The sequence below is a fragment of the Ruditapes philippinarum genome, unplaced genomic scaffold (assembly GCF_026571515.1).
Source record: "Ruditapes philippinarum isolate M1 unplaced genomic scaffold, ASM2657151v2 ctg15464_1_1_1_1, whole genome shotgun sequence".
Classification (NCBI taxonomy): domain Eukaryota; kingdom Metazoa; phylum Mollusca; class Bivalvia; order Venerida; family Veneridae; genus Ruditapes; species Ruditapes philippinarum.
Window position 1 is genome coordinate 2,058 of NW_026866140.1, and position 17,707 is coordinate 19,764.

General features: G+C 30.3%; 1 protein-coding gene across 1 annotated transcript; it reads right to left on the reverse strand.

Moving 5' to 3' along the window:
• Nucleotides 1–2,097: 2,097 nt before the first annotated feature.
• LOC132731450 (latent-transforming growth factor beta-binding protein 1-like) lies at nucleotides 2,098–15,546 on the reverse strand. The gene is made up of 17 exons (XM_060717636.1): nucleotides 15,389–15,546; nucleotides 14,883–15,077; nucleotides 14,164–14,415; nucleotides 13,810–13,999; nucleotides 13,266–13,435; nucleotides 12,857–13,021; nucleotides 12,169–12,294; nucleotides 11,125–11,256; nucleotides 10,600–10,731; nucleotides 7,787–7,900; nucleotides 7,108–7,368; nucleotides 6,597–6,719; nucleotides 5,661–5,786; nucleotides 4,882–5,007; nucleotides 3,812–3,943; nucleotides 3,328–3,405; nucleotides 2,098–2,126 (listed from the first exon to the last, which is right to left on the reverse strand). The coding sequence occupies exons 2-17, from the start codon at nucleotides 15,043–15,045 to the stop codon at nucleotides 2,098–2,100; spliced, it is 2,319 nt and encodes a 772-aa protein (XP_060573619.1). The 5' UTR covers nucleotides 15,046–15,077; nucleotides 15,389–15,546.
• Between the last annotated feature and the right edge of the window lie 2,161 nt (nucleotides 15,547–17,707).

Sequence of the window (17,707 nt, forward strand, 5' to 3'; positions counted from 1 at the left end):
AATTTGGGAAAAGATGTATTTTTTTAAAATGGTGTTTTTAAAATTTCTAATTGAAAATGTGTTCTGTCGAAAGAAAAAAATCTCAATCGAACTTTTATGTTGTTTGTTGTTGATCGCCCTAAAAGGGGAATTTTTGTTGCAAAAATTCGTTTAAAGAAATTAAATTTCAAGAAAAATGGGAGAAAAATTAATTTTAAAAAAAACCCTTTAAAAAATCTTTGGGTTTTAAAATTAAAAATTATGGGGAACTTTAGTGGAGTTAAGTGACAAATTTTACGGGGGGTTCCAAATTTTTATGAACTGGTGCAAAAAATCCGAAAAATAAAATGGCGGAATGCTAACTTGATGTAATTTTTGTCTCCGTTAAATTGAAGGTTATTGGTCAATTAATTTGTCCATGTTAGTATTTTTTAGTTAAACAATGAGACATATTTATAGCAAGAGAGTAAACAATTGGGATCAAATTTTTTTTTAGCATGAGTTTTTAAATAATTCAGTGTCAAATTTCAAACCAATTTTTTGAGTGAACCTGAAATCTGAGACAAACCATTAAAATTGATGAATTTTGCCAGTTAAATCGTTTGATATTTAAAAGTAGAAAAAAAAATCATGTTTTAGAAATAGGAGGTTTTTCTTGATTTTATTTTTGAAAACCATAATTTTGTTTTATTTGAAATGAAAAAAAACACATTCTTTATTTTTAAAAATTTATAGATTTTCCCTTTGCTTGTCATTTGATATTTATGAAGGATATTGTTTATGGGGTCAATTTTTAAATTTGCCTTTTTTAGTCCTTTAAATTTTTAAATTTTTTTTTGTTTTAATAATTTTAAAACAAATCTTTAATTGCCCGGTTTTTTTTCGGGAAAATTGAAAAAGTTTCACCCCGATGCTTTTCTTTCACAAAATTTTTTTAAAATTTTTCTTTGAGATACCAGTTTTTTGAATGAAACAAATTTAAATGAGTGTAAGGCAATTTAAAATCCAATTTTAAAGGGTCAAAATTTGCCCAATTTAGATGAAAAATCTGCAAATAAGTTTATGCCAAAATTTTAAAATTTATCTCGATTTTTATGACAGTTTTTGCAATCAGTTTTAATTCGGGGCCCAAATTTTAAAAAAAGATTTTTTTCGTTGTCACAGAGAAAAAAGAAAATTTGACCTTTTCTTGGCCATTAAAAATATTTATTGTAAAATTATTTTTAAAACCGCATGCCTCCAAAATGACCCAAAATATTTCCCAAAAATTTACAAATTGGAAAAAAAAACTAACCCAAATTTTATGAAAAGTTTTAAACAGATTTAAAAAATTCAAGTGATAAGCTATTTTTTTATGTGCAAAATTTAATTTAAATCTATTTTTGCAGTATTTATCACCATATTTTAAATGCGTACTTTAAAGAGAAAGGGGGCCCCTTTAAAAGCCCCCTTTTTTTGACTTCTTTTGGTTAAATTGAGAGTGAATTTTAAAATTTTGAATTTTCCAATTGTCCAAAATACTTTTTTGTATAATATTTTTACGAAATTTTACAATTTTAAAATTTTTTTAAAAAATTTTGGGGTGAAAAACCGGGGGGCCTTTTAGTTTAAAATTGAATTGTTTTCCCCAGCGTTTTTTTATTTTATTGAAAAAATTTTTTAAAAAATTAAAAAATTTTCCATTAAAATAAAAATTTTTAAACCAAAAAATGAACTTTTATAAATAAAAAATTCTGGGAAAAAAATAACTTTATTTCTATTTAAAATTTTTATTTTTTTTGGCGCAATCATTTTTCAATTTTTAAAAAAATATGGATTTTGTAACTATTGAAAAAAAGATATATATCATCAAAATTTTTTTTGCAAAAACAAGATATAAACTTTTTAAAACCCCGAAAAAGAAAAGTTGGTAAAGCAAAGAAGTATTAGTTTTAAAATTTTTTGTATTCTAATTTTTTTTACATTTGTACAGCTATTCAAAGATTTAAAAAATATTTTAAAAAAAACTTGTGTAATGTGTAAAAATTTTTTATAGGGGGCTTTTTTATCAATAGGAGTCCCTTTAAATTTCCTATTTTTAATAAAAGGGAAAAGACTTTCAATGAGTCAGTGGTTCAGTTAAAAAAACGATGGGATTGTCCCCTGGTCTGAAAGAAAATATATAAAATACAGAAAAAGTACATGAAAAATGGGTTTGAAGGCCCCGGAAATTTTAAAAATGGGTAGGGGGAAATTTAGAAAATGCTTACAAACTTTAACCACAGTTTGGGCCCTTTTCAAATAAAGATCTTTTTTTTCATTTTTATTTTGAACATTGAAATTTTAAATTTTTAAAACTTTTTGAGTTATGAATTTAAAAATGTCATATTTAAAAAGGAATTTTTGAAAAAAGGGGAAATTGTTTTGGTTTTAGTAAAAAAAACAATTTATTCAAGAATGAAGATAAAGCTTTAAAAAAATAATTTCAAATATATGTTTAAAAAAATTTGAACATAAAAAATTTTTTTAAAGGCCCTTTAAAAAAACAAAAATCAATAAAACAATGGTCAGATATTTCATTAAATCAGAAATTAATAACATGTTATAATCATGTTTATAGCAGCTGTACACTTTAATTACATAATTAATAAGCCGTCCCAATACAAAATAATTTGTATGTTTATTGACAAATTTGACATAATGATATCAAATAATTTATATAAATTAAAGTCAGAAAAAAACAATATATTGTAAGGTATTTCTAAACGTATTTTTATTACAAAACGTAAATTTTCATTCATAATTAAATGTGAGAAAACTTTTAAATGCCAATACTTTTCTGTATTTGTTTAATATTTATTCATATTTTCAAAATTGATCAAATGAAAAAGTATTTAAAAAAACGGTAAATTTACCCATAACCTTTAAAAAAAGATGGCTTCTTAATTTAATGCCCACCTCCCGAAATCACCGGAAAATTTATGCACGGAATATATCCGATAAATCCGGCATGTACCGTGATTACGGCGTTTAAACACAGCGCTTATCGATCGATCGATTCCAATTGGACACCAACATTGGCACTGATAAGAAAGCGCGAGTGGCATATCCCGTTATCGTATATCCCAGGTCTAATTTATATCAGTATTTGTTAACTTAACTATTCAAATATTTACGCAAAATGTAAATTATCGTTTTACATCATATATTTATGTGAATGTTAAGTTTATATTTTGATCATACGGCTAATTTTGATAATATACAGTGCTTTAGAAAAAGTCACTGACATATTTATTGATAAGATCAATTTGTCGTTTTGTAATGAAGACATTATGTTAACAGTTAATATATCAAAAGCGCATAACTTACCTTTTATGTTATCACAATATCCATTAAGACAGCTGCATTCATGCAAACAGTTCTTGCCATAGTGATAGTCATCACATTCTATTATTAAACAAATTTATAAATATTATTTACATTTTGAATTAATATTTATAGACTTATATACATATCTATAGTTCTATAAGCATATAAAATGATAATTCACAAAAACCACTGTTTATTTAATTGCACTTCGTGACAAATCAATCATCTGTAATACTTGCCTTACTGTCTCGGAGTCAGATAGATGATAAAAAAAAACTATGAGTGATTATTTTACTTTGTTATGAGATAATTTGACCGCATTTTATATAATTATCACTTTGGCGCTAAAAATGTATTCACACTCCTGTAGGACTATAATATTTGATAAAGTAATCATGATTATTCAATTACCTTTAAAAAGGAGAATTAATATAAAATGATTACTTAGGGAATTGTGAATAAATAAAAGAGAAAGTTGAAACACCTGAGCAAGTTCTGCCGTCATTTTCAAGTTGTGTACCTACTGGACACTCGCAATTATACGACCCAGCCGTATTTATACACGTAGCATTTTCATGGCATTTATTGTCTGCATCATTCTCACATTCATTTATATCTGAAATACCAAGTGAAATGATAATGATAATAATGATGTAACAACATTTACTGTCTTAAAAAAAACAACAGGTTTTCTGTCAATAAATTCTATTTCTTTTCATTGTTTAATTTTTTATGAGAATGTATCAAATATTTGCAATCTTTATTTGTTTAGTATCCTTATTAAAGTATAAATTATGTAACAGTTTATAACTAGTATGCTCATAAAGGCTGGGCAACGTTCTTGAAACACAGCCGAGTTCAGTATTCTAAAGTAGAATCATACTTTGAAAGGACAAGAAAAATGAAAACTGTAATATGAAATGATTTCTTTTCAAAAGCAAAAGCAATAACCGAATGAAATTGATAAAAGGTACAGTTGAAAAGGTGAAAAAGTAATAATTGTTTAAGATATACTTTAAATTTTAACTTTTAATTTACGATGAACACTTATTTTGATAAACTCAAACTATTAAAACCTCTTGCTTAGCGTGTGTGTGTTTTTTTTTAATTTTTTTTATTTGTATACTATTTGTTATTCATTTACTTAACGGGATATACAAGAGATACAGTGTGATTAAACTAAACATGACTGGAAGCGCTAGCCAATGATTATATCAATGTCCGCACGGCTATATTTTCCAGTTTATCCCGATAACAAATTGGAAAACGAATTAATTATAAAGACGCAGATTGTTATGACAACTTCAGATGAAAACCGAGCACTTTGAGACTATTGTCCCAAAAAAAGCTTGGGAAAGACGAGGTAAATAAGCTGATATCAGCCGTTCAACAATATGGGAATGTTGCGCAATCTGTCGAGAACAAAACGCACACATGTTGTAGAAATACATTTACAATTGAACGCGCGTCGGTTTTTCATGATACGTACGGCATCTTCATTCAATTGTTTTGCTTAACATTGAATTATAATTATTTCATATGTTAGTGTTGTACCTGAACACGTTTCGTTATCAGGATCCAAAGTGAAGCCTTTCATACAAGCACACGATGCATCTTCACTTGCCAACACACAGAAATGTGAGCATGTCAAGTTATTGATAGTCAAGCATGGGTCAGACACTGGAAATATTATTAGAATGTAAATGATAAAAAACATTTTTTATGTAACTCAAAATATGAATTATTAAACATGTTAAATAATCTTTCGTTCTAGAAAATTGTATCAAACAGTTTTATTTTAAATACAAATATCATGCAGACAGATATAGATCTGACGACAGCGAATCAAGAACAGTATTTTAGTTTTGACTCGTACTTCACTTCAGTGTTTTTATATTTTCTGGTCCTTCGGGATCATTGATGCCAGCACTATTAAGTGTTGAGAATTGAGTACCGCTCAAGCCGGTGCTAGGGGGCATGAGGGATGTTGCACTTTTCATTATCCCTCATGTGCAGACTCAATCAAACCGAATCTGCAATTCTTATATAATTTTGTTGTGATTAATGCTTCCGGGGGATTACTTTGTTTCCAGATTATAATCCTTCATATTAATAGTATTAAAAAGCAATTGTACTGAGTATGTAACTATGAATATGTCTTGACACTTGTACAAATAAGAAAATCAAATCAATAAATAATGAATTAAACATAAACGAAACATAAATAAAAGCTCCGATAAAATGTCTGTAAAAAGCAACAACAGAAAACAAAAAATGTCCAGTATTTCCATTGTTTGAAATGTAGATATATTATGAATAATAACGGCAATTACATTTAGCACAAGTACGTCTATCATCATTGACAGAGTACCCAAAATAACAGAAGCATGAATAAAAACCCGGATTATTTATACATCTTTGCTCACACTTGTCCAAACCCAATGCACATTCGTCTACATCTACAATATAAACAACATGAAAATATAGGAATATGAAATATAACATGACCATAACAAAACTCAATTTTTATCCACGAAGATATTTATCGTACTGCATTAATAATTAGAAAAATAATATAGCTTGTGTCAGCACAACCCTAACTTAAATTCTTAAAATAGTGTCTATATTACTATAAATGTCAACTGTGTCAGGAAATCTATTGTTTGGCTCAAAAGTCTAGGGGGTGATGCCTTTATCTACTTGTAAGCAAGTGGTCCAGAGATCAAATCGAAGGCAAAACAGGATGTCTTTAGAAACATTAGTGGTTTTTCTGTTTGAATTTGAATAGGTCCAAAGGAAGGCTGGATACAAGTCAAACAATCGCAGTTGATATTTCTCAAAACAATAGAAAAAATCGATGTTCTTTAAAGTTTACTTCTTGTTTCATTTATAAATTTAGTTTTTCATCAGATTTTATACAAAAATTTAGATAACAGATATTTCACGCAATCCAATAATAATCATTTTCTTCATAAATATTTTCTCTTGTCCAAGTAAATCAAATAGCTGTATTATATACACAAACTACATCATATTACGTATAACCTTAGGACATAACGGAGACATCTTCAGTTTTGACCTGGTTGTTTTACATGTTTGCTGAGGAAAAAAAACTAATTAAAGGCCAAGTTAGCATGACGAATAAATAGAAAATGTGGTAAAAGTCGGTTTGCTTTTCTGCTACTCATTCATGAATTTCTTGAGTGAAAACTAATTGATTAGACAAATGATATAATTCAGATACTCTAAGCGTACATTCTGTAGAATACCTGTGCAGGATGTTCCATTTAGCCTCGTATATCCGTCTTTGCATTTGCAGGAATAACTTCCCACAGCGTTGGTACAATTCTGCTCACAATCATTGAGCTGCGGATCAGTGCATTCGTCTATGTCTATAAGAAAACAAAATACTCATTTAATAGTATGGCCATGCAGATGCCCTAAAATTACAAGCAAAATAAACGGTTTTTTTATTTTGGTAACGTTCATGCAATAACCGTCACAAACAATGTTTAGTAGAAAGTAGTTGAACTGTAGAAAGTAGCTGCACTACTTTGAAATGAGAAAAAATCTAAAATTTAGACTCTTGTCTTGTCTATATAATATATTTGGATTTTGAAATTTTAAAATATAATAGTTAAATGGGTTAAGGTAGAAACAATTGTTAAAATGCTTGTCATAAAAGACAGTGCTTCATTTTCAGTATAATATTCTGATCAGTGTTATAAAATTACTGTGTCTACAAATGCTTTCCTTTTAAATATCTCACGTTAAACATACCTTCACATTTTTGTTCATCTGTCAGTTGATATCCAGAGCGACAAGAGCATGTGTAAGAACCTAGACTATTGACACAAGTTTTCAATGGATCGTGACATTGTTCTACCGTTGCAACACATTCATTAATATCATTATCACATTTTTCTCCCTGCCAACCAGGTTTGCATATACAACCTTTAATTGGATCACATCTATCTGCACCACGGCCTGTACAGACACATTTGTTTGCACAGTTTCCTCCCCAATAGGGAATGGCACACGCTTCAATAAAAATTGATGCAATAATTGATACTGTGTGTGATTTGATGGAAGCCATATCGATTTTAGAAAAATCAATTAAGAGGCTATTAACATTCTTTATCATGCAGTAAGTACAGATTTTTTCTACAAACAAAGATAACTCCAATCAACGTCTTAAAATAACATTCCATAATATCAACACAATGCATACGATACTATGTGGTTATTAGTAAGCCAAAGCAAATCGGGGCATGACGCATGCTTAATTAAATTTATGGAATTGTATATATGAACTAACTTTATTAAAGAAACATTGATGGCACATATGAACTAATGTATTTATTGACAAAAGATTGAGATAAAAAACAACAAACAAAACAAACAAAACGCAAATTTGTTACCAGCTATATACAATATATATGAAATACAAATGTCATACCTTTACAAGAAGTCGAACCGTAAAGTTTATATCCGGTGAAACAAACACACTCAAAACTTCCATTAGTATTTACACAGTCATGTGGACAAACACCTCTGTTGCATTCATCTATGTCTTAATAGGGGAAATATTAAAATTGATCAATTCACGTTTTGTTCGTTCCAAAATAAAAAGTATAACATAAATCAGGACATAATAATGAAATAACATATTTTATTTTGTAAAATAATCAAAACTAGTGGTCATTGCTTCAATGACTGTACGGTGTATAATGCAAACCTTTTTATACCTTTATTGACTGTTAGTGGTTTCTTTAAAATCGGTTGCAAAACGCTTTCTGATATTGGCTTTTATACTTTCATAATGACGTCGGTTGTACGACGTTAATACCGACTTTGAAAGTCGAATTTTAATTTTGACTTTCATACGAATATTAAAGTCAATTTTTTATCGATTTTTGAAAAAACATTACATGTCAGACATTGATACTGAAAAAAATTGAATGGAACACTCATTTAACAATAATTGGTTATTGCTTTTCTTAAATTTTGTTTCTTGATTTATTATGTTATTGCATGATCTTCTCAAACTGATTTTCAACTTTGCTTTAAAAACTGCAGAACAGAACACAGTAAGCAAGAGTTATTGTTCATTTACACTGCACTACATTTCTTAAAATTTCTTTAACAATGTCAAGTTATCTTTTCATAATTATCATTTTGTTTTATGAAGGAAAACGAAATGACGATTTTAAAGTTGTGGTTCTTTACTACTGCACTTTAATTAAATGGTCTTTGTGCATTTGTAAGGTTTCAATGATATATATCATTTTGATGTTTCATAAAGATGAAACAATTTCAAAATAAAACAAGATAGGATTTGGTTCCTGGACGCTGAATACCCTCTGACTGCATTCCATCACTTTCATACCCTTAGACATTTTCAACTTATTCTCAGAAAAGCATTAGTAAGTATCATCAAGGGCGATATGCAAAATCTAAGTAATGGAGAAACATTTGTTTAACTTCCTTCAATGATCGCTAAAACTATATGAAGTGTCAAATAATATTATAGATAGTTAAGAAGTTATGTTATAGTCAGGACAAGATTTGATAATTATGAAAATGTTTATACAAGAACCGGTTGAACCGGATGATGCTCCCCGAGAAGGTTTTTGACACAGGAAAGTATATAAGAAATGAAAAAAAGGGCAAAAAATCCAAAATAAGGCTAGGCAGAGTAACGTTTTTTTTTGCACTGCACTTTTATTCAATATCTATCTATAAAGTTCCGTGATGATATGTCTTATAGTTTTAGATTTATGTTCTGGGTAAAATTCAAAGTGTAAAAATGAACAAAGGGCAATAACTCCAAAATAAGACAAGGCTGTGTTAAGGTTTTTAGCATTGCAGTTTTATCTAATGAGATCTATCTACCTACAAAGTTTCATGTTGATATCTCTAAATTAAATAGTTTTAGAGTTACTTCCCAGACAAAAGTCAAAAAGTAAAAAATAAACAAAGGGCAATAATTTCAAAATAAGGCAAGGCAGAGTTCTTATTCTTTAGCAATGCACTTCTATCCAATGAGACCTATCTACCTACAAAGTTTCATGTTGATATCTTTTACAATTTTAGAGTAATGTCCCGGGCAAAGTTCAAAGTGTCAAAATGAACAAAGGGCAATAACTCCAAAATGAGCAAAGACAGAGTTAGAGTTCTTGTGCACTGCACAATTACTCAATAAGATCTATCTATATGTAAAGTTTCCTCTTATAGTTTTAGAGTTATGTCCCGGACGAAGTTCAAATTGTACAAATAAACAAAGGGCAATAATTCAAGTATAAAGCAAAAAAGAGTTACTTGCACACCTACTCAATGAGATCAATCTACCTACAAAAGTTCATGCTGATACCTTTTATAGTTTTAGAGTTATGTCCCTGACAAAGTTCAAAGTGTAAAAATAAAAAAAATAAGCAAGGAAGAGTTATGGTTCTTGCGCACTGCACACATACGCAATGAGATCTATCTACATACAAAGTTTCATGTTTCTTGCTGTTTCCCCGGACAAGAAAAGCGGACGAATTGACGGACGGACGGACGGACGGAAATAGCGTCGACTATATTCTCCCCCGAATTTTTTCGGGGAGCATAATAAACGGGAAATGCATAAGTTAAGCAAGGCAAAACTATTTCTCCGGTACTCTGCACACACCTTTACTCATCTCTACACTGTGTTAGGTTTATATCAGAGATATTGTATAAGAGATTAAATACTGTTATAGACTATACACGACGACGACAATTATACACTTATACTGAAACAAAACAAGCATAAACTACGACTTTTGTATTTGTTATACCCTTGATGACTTGGGAAACATTAACTTCCGTTTTTATTAGTAGAAAGGTACTGAAACCTATAATTATGATATAGGGTGTAAGGCAGCTTATATACTGATACAGGCTTTGGAAACGTTAATACTGATATAGACTGCAAAATAAAACACTATAATCAATATAATCAACTTATAAGGACTGTTGCAAAATACTTTGAAATGTTAATTAATATATATGATTCTTTAACTCTACCAAAAAAAAAACCGGACCTTTATTCCCCTAGATTATTGAACATTTGTTTGATACTATACAAGGCTAATATCATCGGAAAAATCAGCACAACGTTATCTTAATTATTAGTCATATTATAAAATTTTATAATAAATATCTAATTATGCTAGTCCAGAAAAAAATCTTATCTCTACAAGTTCTTCGCAGATTTACAAAAATTACTAAATGTGACCATGAATTTACCTTTGCAAACTGTTTTAGTTTCATCGAGTTCAAATCCGTCAGTACAGAAACATTCGGGTATTCCATCAATTTTCCTACAGCCAAATGAGCCAATACATGCTATCTTTTCTGTGTCGGTGCAACTTCCCTCATCTATATAATGTATTAATTAGTGTTTATAAATATTATCAATTGAACTCAATGTTTACGTTAATGGAGCAAGTATTTTGTATTCAAATAATGTATTGCATACTGATTAGAAAGTAATTGGAACAAAGATACTTGTGATTTTATAACGTAAGTAATGAGATTACTGCATATTCTTGAAAGCAACTACTTTGGTATAATATTCTCAGTCAAGCAACACTTGACAGATTCTGAGAGGAACGAACGTAATATGTTTTTATATGATTGATGGATTTTGAGTGAATTTTACTATTTCCGCTTATATTGCAATACCCATTTTTTTTCTCTCAAAAAGCTTTACTCCTTTAACGTAACTTCAAGTTGTTGAATAATCAGAAAGACAATATAAAATAGTTTTACCGGAAGTTTCTATGCATGTCCATGTAGAAGAATCAAATTTGAACCCCGTAAAGCATTGACACAAGAATCCTCCTTCGTTGTTCACACATTCATGCGTGCAATTATGTAAGGCTACGTCACATTCATTGATGTCTGAAAAATGTCTTGTTATAAATTTATTACTGTTAAAATAATTTGCTGATAACAGATCTCTCTACAAGCTCAAAATAGAGTGAAATAAGAATTTCAAAGAAAGGTCAACGCGGAAAAATTGAAAATGTTGCAGGTTCGGTTTCACTGAGCCTGTCCACGGACGGCACTGTCAAGTTCAAATTACCGCCCAGCACCGGCCCAAGCAGAATTCAACATTTAACATGAACTGATAAACTTAAGAATTTTGAAACATTCGCAGATGTGTTTATATGGCGGTTATCATGGAACATTAAATGTGACATGTTAGTGCCATTCCATGAAAAGCGGCATATGATCCCCAAGTAAAAAATGCATGTGCCTTAAACGAGAAAACAATGGGCGGACAAAAATAAAATGGACTTTTGAAAGGAAATCTGAGGTTTTGAAGCCTGCATTTCACAGATATAACGTCAAAAGACAAATTAAAAAAGCAGGCCTCATATCCTAAGGGTGGTTCAACAGTATTCAAGTGAGGAATACTGGAACCACCCAACAAGAAAGATGCCGAATAGATAGAACTAAATTACCACAAGCACAACAAAAATGTCGCGCTGAACGATCTTTAAGGATCGGAAATATAACATCCCTGATTGAATGTACGGGGCGACTTTTTACAGCCTCCACACGGAACAAACAACGCTGACGTGGCGATAAAATAGAGTGAAATAAGTTTGCAAACACAAAATATTGTTTGTTCAAGGATATATGAATATATAGTTATTTAATTTACTTTAACAATGCGTCTTGGTACAACAAGGAATTACTGAAAATGAATATTAAAGTTTATTTCTCGAAACATTTTATTATTTGCTTTAGCATTTGCCTATGGTTTAATTCTATCGTACTCGAAGTTAATGAACTCATTTTCAGTACCTTTACACTTGCTTTTGTTTCCACTATCCACCTTATAACCACCTCTGCACGAGCACTCAAAACTACCTTCTGTGTTAGTGCAGACTTGATCACAAATATCTTCATTATCTGCACATTCGTCAAAATCTTAAAGAAAATATTTCAAATGATGGTGTTTGAGATTGAAATAAAATTAATCGTAAACATAAATGAAATTCGTGTCTTGTTTACCAAAACTTTAAAGTACAAAATGACAAGTAAATAATATCAGTACAATCGGTGAACGAATTTAAAGATCTCAATTTCAGCTATGAACCTTTCAACCCCATGTCCTATAACAACAATAAAACGACAGATATTATGAACAAAGAATGACACCTTTGTGTTTTGCACTAACTTTACCCCAAAGAATAATGGTCTAATGAGGGGAAGGCAAACACTAGTTTCAGTCCGAGTGTTTATCAGAGTCTGCTCCAAGGCGTATCAACACACTAAAATCCACAAAGGTTGTTAATAGAAGAAGTGAATAAATCTTCGTCTTTTCCATATGAATCCGGTTGAGAGTATTTCAATAATGAGAAAATGTTTTGTTATCAATAAATGTAATAATCTCATTTGTTGAAAGTCATTTCAACAAAAGTCATGAAAATATATTTTTATAATTGCTTTAATGTAAGTGCAACACTTAGGTGACAAATACAAAAGGTACCTTTGCATTCGTTTTCGGTTTCTGCTGTATAACCTTTTGGGCACGATCCACAAGTATATGTCCTATTTTGTTTTTTCTGCTCGTCAGCTGTAAGAGACTGACAAGTTCTTTGTAGTGAACATGGATTTGCAGCGCATCCGTCAAAATCATTCTCACAATCGTCTCCTGTGAAATAATTCAGACAATGGTATCTGTTGTTAAGTTAGTGGTGCTCTTAGTACATGCAGTAATAAGACTAAACCAATCATAAAAGCACAATAATAATTTCATTAAATATAAAAAGATCATGAAGGTGACAAAATAACAAGATGATTAGTTTGAATATGTCAGGGCAAATTGTTACAGAAAATCTATTTTACGAATTTAGTTTGTGGCTAGCATATATATTTTACACTACAAAAAAACTCACCTTGATATTCCGGCTCACAAATACATTTGGCATATTTAAAATTGTCTACACCAAATTTATTCTCACGTGCTTCATTGCTGCACACGCCATGACCATTACACAGTGTACAAAGAACGATATTCAACACGAAACTTGGTGATGAGCGACCATTTTTGTTTTTCGTTGCGATGCTGCGTTATAAGAAAGTGTTAATGAAATGTGTGAAACAATATTGCTTGTATAAGTTCTGGAGTTTATATTATTTGGTGTTACTTTGTAAAATGCCCTACACAATTAACGAAATAATTAATACTCATAACAGAAAAATAACAGAAAATACATAATTTTTTTTATATGTATTCATTGTGCATCAATAACCTACTTTAACGGGCACATTATTACCAGTTAGATCATTAAAATAGTATCAAAACATATTAAAAAAAGTTTACCGAATTTAATGGTTATAGAGATCGACAAATATTAACTGTAAATATCATTTGTACTTATATTTACAGGGTTTCTGATCAGATATATGAAATATACAAATGCTTTGCATAATACATACCGAATCTTCACAGGGTCATCGCTTTTTTGGAAGTATGTGACTGATGAAGATGAAATATTTATCTTTGCATCAACACTGTTTTCTAGGAAGTAGACTTCATCACCAGAATTAAAATTTAAGCGGCAGTTTACATTTTGACCTTTCGTAGCATATATGTCCTCACATCCAGAAAGTGTAGGCACTGTAATTTCTGGAATTATATTTACGTTTAATAAAAAGAAAAGCCTATTAAGAACTTGAAATCTGTACCGCTTTCGCATAACATTATAGAGATACCTTTTATATACATATAGTAAATAGTCATTTATCAATAAAATGAATTTCAAAGTAAAAAGTGAAAATCGATTACAATACCGAGTTCAGCCGTTGTAGAGTCTGAGTCCCCTCTGATGATGCTTGTTTGATTAGCTATTTCCATTTTCTCAGTAAATACGAGGTCGAAAATACATTCGATATTTTGTGAGCCGTTACAAGCTTTTTCCGCTTCCGATATTTTGTTAGGATCAGCTTCATCAAGAAACCGTGGAATATAAGAGTCATTATGGAAATCAAAATGCGACTTGCCATCTTCATAAATAAATGCAGAATCATTTGAATTGATCGACCCTTAAATGAAAAATGGCTTGAATCATAAATAGAAATAAAAATAAGTCTAATATGCTGTAACGGTTTCTTAAATTAAGCATGTTCAATTAATATATTTACACCATATTATGTACAAATTACATTTTGCTACAGAAAAGTCATATGACAATGGGGTTAATGAGCTAGTAATGGAAGATGTATAACTCTCCCATGCACCGACTTAGTATTTTTATTCTCAAGACTAAATTACAGGGAACAAGACTACGGAAAATCAAGGAAACATTCCAGCAACGAGACTAGCTATATGGCAACTGTTTAAGTTGCTGAACAACACGTAGCATCTCAAGTTTTAGTTTGTAAAAGCTTCTTTGAAGAGTAAGGACGTCAAAATATTTCACAATAAACAATCGTTTAGATTATTACTAAGCGAATACAATATACATCTTATGTGCAATGACTACACTGTTTTGTAATAATATAGGACATACATGTCTTTCCGTATTCAAAAACCTCTCGTTCCGTAAGATTTCCTTGGAGGACAGTTCCATTTGGCATTGTAAAGTCATTCTCGGGATTACCATCATAGTTTCCCAACAATCCAGTCGTCAGCCCTTGTAATACCTTTGGCACCCCGGTGTTTAAAGAAAGCATTTCCACGCTCAAGGATATATTCAGAGAGATACCTGTAATTTCAATTCATCAACAAGAAACATAATTTCAATGGCATAAATAACATGGCAGCTCGACTAAAACAAATGCTTTGAATTCATGTTCTTAAGATTAACTTTGGTTTATGTATCAAAACAAATGACATATCTATAAAAATGTACAACTGTCAGAAAACAGGCACTGCACGGATTTGTCAAACCAACTATCAATGAAAAGCTCAAATGATTACACATCATTGGAAATGAAACGTATTTCTATAACACTGGACGGTTCAGAGATATAAACAAAAGAAGAATTTGTCAAATAAAATACTCAAAATGTTTACCACTTGTTGGAAATAAAACGCTAAGAGTATCATCCCTTTTTGAAATAATCAAAGTCCCTCCTCCGGACGGTTCCTCAGGAATATAAACAAATGGATTTTCTGGATCAGTACTTGCATAGAACTGGCTAGTAATGTCAGCTTTGTTTGCGTAAATAATCATACCTAATAAAGAATAAATACTTGCATAGAACTGGCTAGTAATGTCAGCTTTGTTTGCGTAAATAATCATACCTAATAAAGAATAAATACTTGCATAGAACTGGCTAGTAATGTCAGCTTTGTTTGCGTAAATAATCATACCTAATAAAGAATAATTCAATATAATGTTTTTAACGAGGATTGGACGAACATAACGTTAATGGATACATGCATTTTGCATCAATTGATTTAAAAATGGTATATTGGCGAGTGTTAGGCATAATACACATTCTATATACAATTTTTCTTTTCTTATGCATGTCACATTGGCATGGTTGTAAATGATTGCTTTTAGACAATGTAATTATTCATTACTTTTATTTATTTGGAAAAAGATTCTAATATATAGCTGAAAGGATATCGTTAGCTTACATATACAAGTATATAAAGCTTTAATTGGTAAAAAGTCTATCTCACTGTTATATAATTATCAATTTTGACATAGTTTTGACATAAATAAATTACATAATGAATAAGTGTCACGTTATCATTTTTATACAAATGCATAATTCTTAGTCAAAAGTCAATTATTTTAATCTTTGTCACAACCCAGCTGCCATCAGCCGATTTTGTTAAAATTCTAGGTATCCTTTTGAATCTCATAAGAATTTGGATGTATATATTAAAAATTATGGTTATTTCTATTGAATAATAATAAAAACGTTTTTGCATGATCTATTCAATACGAATAATCGCAATTTGTTCAAACATATCAATTGTTACTAAACCTCAATTGTTGTTTTTTTAAAAAAAAAATATTTTTCTTATTCTAAACTTATTACTTTTGACAATCAGATTTAATGTTATTATTCAAATTACTTTTTTATAACAGAAACGTCAGAATAAAGTGCTCATTCAACCGTTAATATCGTGTAATTAAAGATCGGATAAATCAGATTGCTCATGCGATGTGGCTTATACTCATCAGTAGTGAAGTATACATTTTTATGCCCGTACAAAGTGGGAGCATATAGCGTTGCACTTGTCCGTCCGTTCGTCCGTCAGAGCAAACATTTGATATTTATGAGCTTCGTTCCGTAGTTAAATAAAGAACAAAAGCTCATAAAATTCAAATTAAGAGCTATTTTTTTTGTTTTTATGAGCTAATTTTGCTAATGGACTTTGGTCCAGATGTAGTTTATGAGCTGATTTGTATCTTAAATATCAAAAGTTGGTACCGTCCGTACGTCTGTCCGTACAAACCAGAGCTACATTATGGGGGTTGGTTTATTGTTCTCATAACAATAGATGTATTTGATGTCATTCATTCTGTTTCTCTTGTGGGGTTATTTTCTGCATTTTGGGGTTAAAAAGAACAAAATAATTAACAAAAGAAAACCACATAATGTAGTATTGGTAAGAACGTCCGTCCGTGTGTCCGTATGTCCCGAAATCTTATGAACGCAACTCCTCTTAAACCGGATGGCAGATTTTGCTTAAACTTCGAGGGATGAACAACCTTAATGTGTAGATGGTAGTAAAGGAAGGAATTTTTGCTGTGACCAAATTTAACAAAATTATGGCCCTTTGTTGATTTTTTCACTATATACCATATAAAAGTTGTCAGCGGGGGCACCCGTGTCCTTTCGACACAGTTTTATGTATTTACTAGCGTTGAACGTTAACGACCTAGATGTTGATTGATAAATTTCTCTTCAGTAATATTACGTTTAAATCGTTCATGCTGCAAAGCAATAAACAGCCAGTCGGTAAACAGTTGTGTAATTATCAATTGCTTTGTGCTGGTTAGCATGTAAATATTTAGGTTACATAGTGTGTAACGTTTTCTGAAATTTTAATTCGAATCAAAAATGAATATAAAAATTTACGTAGTTTATACGAGTATGATTGATGAAATAATTATTAATCAAATAACAGATATATTCTAACCTTTTGGGAATCGATCTTTAAATTGCAAAAAAAATCAATGTTTGTAAATGATGTTTTAGTTCTTTTACAAATTTACAATATTTTTAGTGTCGGGTAATATTAAGAAAGTGTATTTGACAAATTATAGCCAATTGAGACTGAACCCAGGTTTAACGAAATCTGGAAATGTGAATGTTAGAAAATGTGTCGATAAAAAAACGATATATAACGCCAAAATTCATTTAGATGTTT

Excerpts from the sequence above, each read along its gene's own strand:
- LOC132731450 (XM_060717636.1), bottom strand. The coding sequence starts at position 15,045 with ATGCTTTCTTTAAACACCGGGGTGCCAAAGGTATTACAAGGGCTGACG. Across the intron at positions 13,436-13,809 it reads GATGACCCTGTGAAGATTCG|CATCGCAACGAAAAACAAAA; the intron begins GTATGTATTATG and ends CTTATAACGCAG. Across the intron at positions 2,127-3,327 it reads ATATTGTGATAACATAAAAG|ACCAGGGGACAATCCCATCG; the intron begins GTAAGTTATGCG and ends ATTTTCTTTCAG.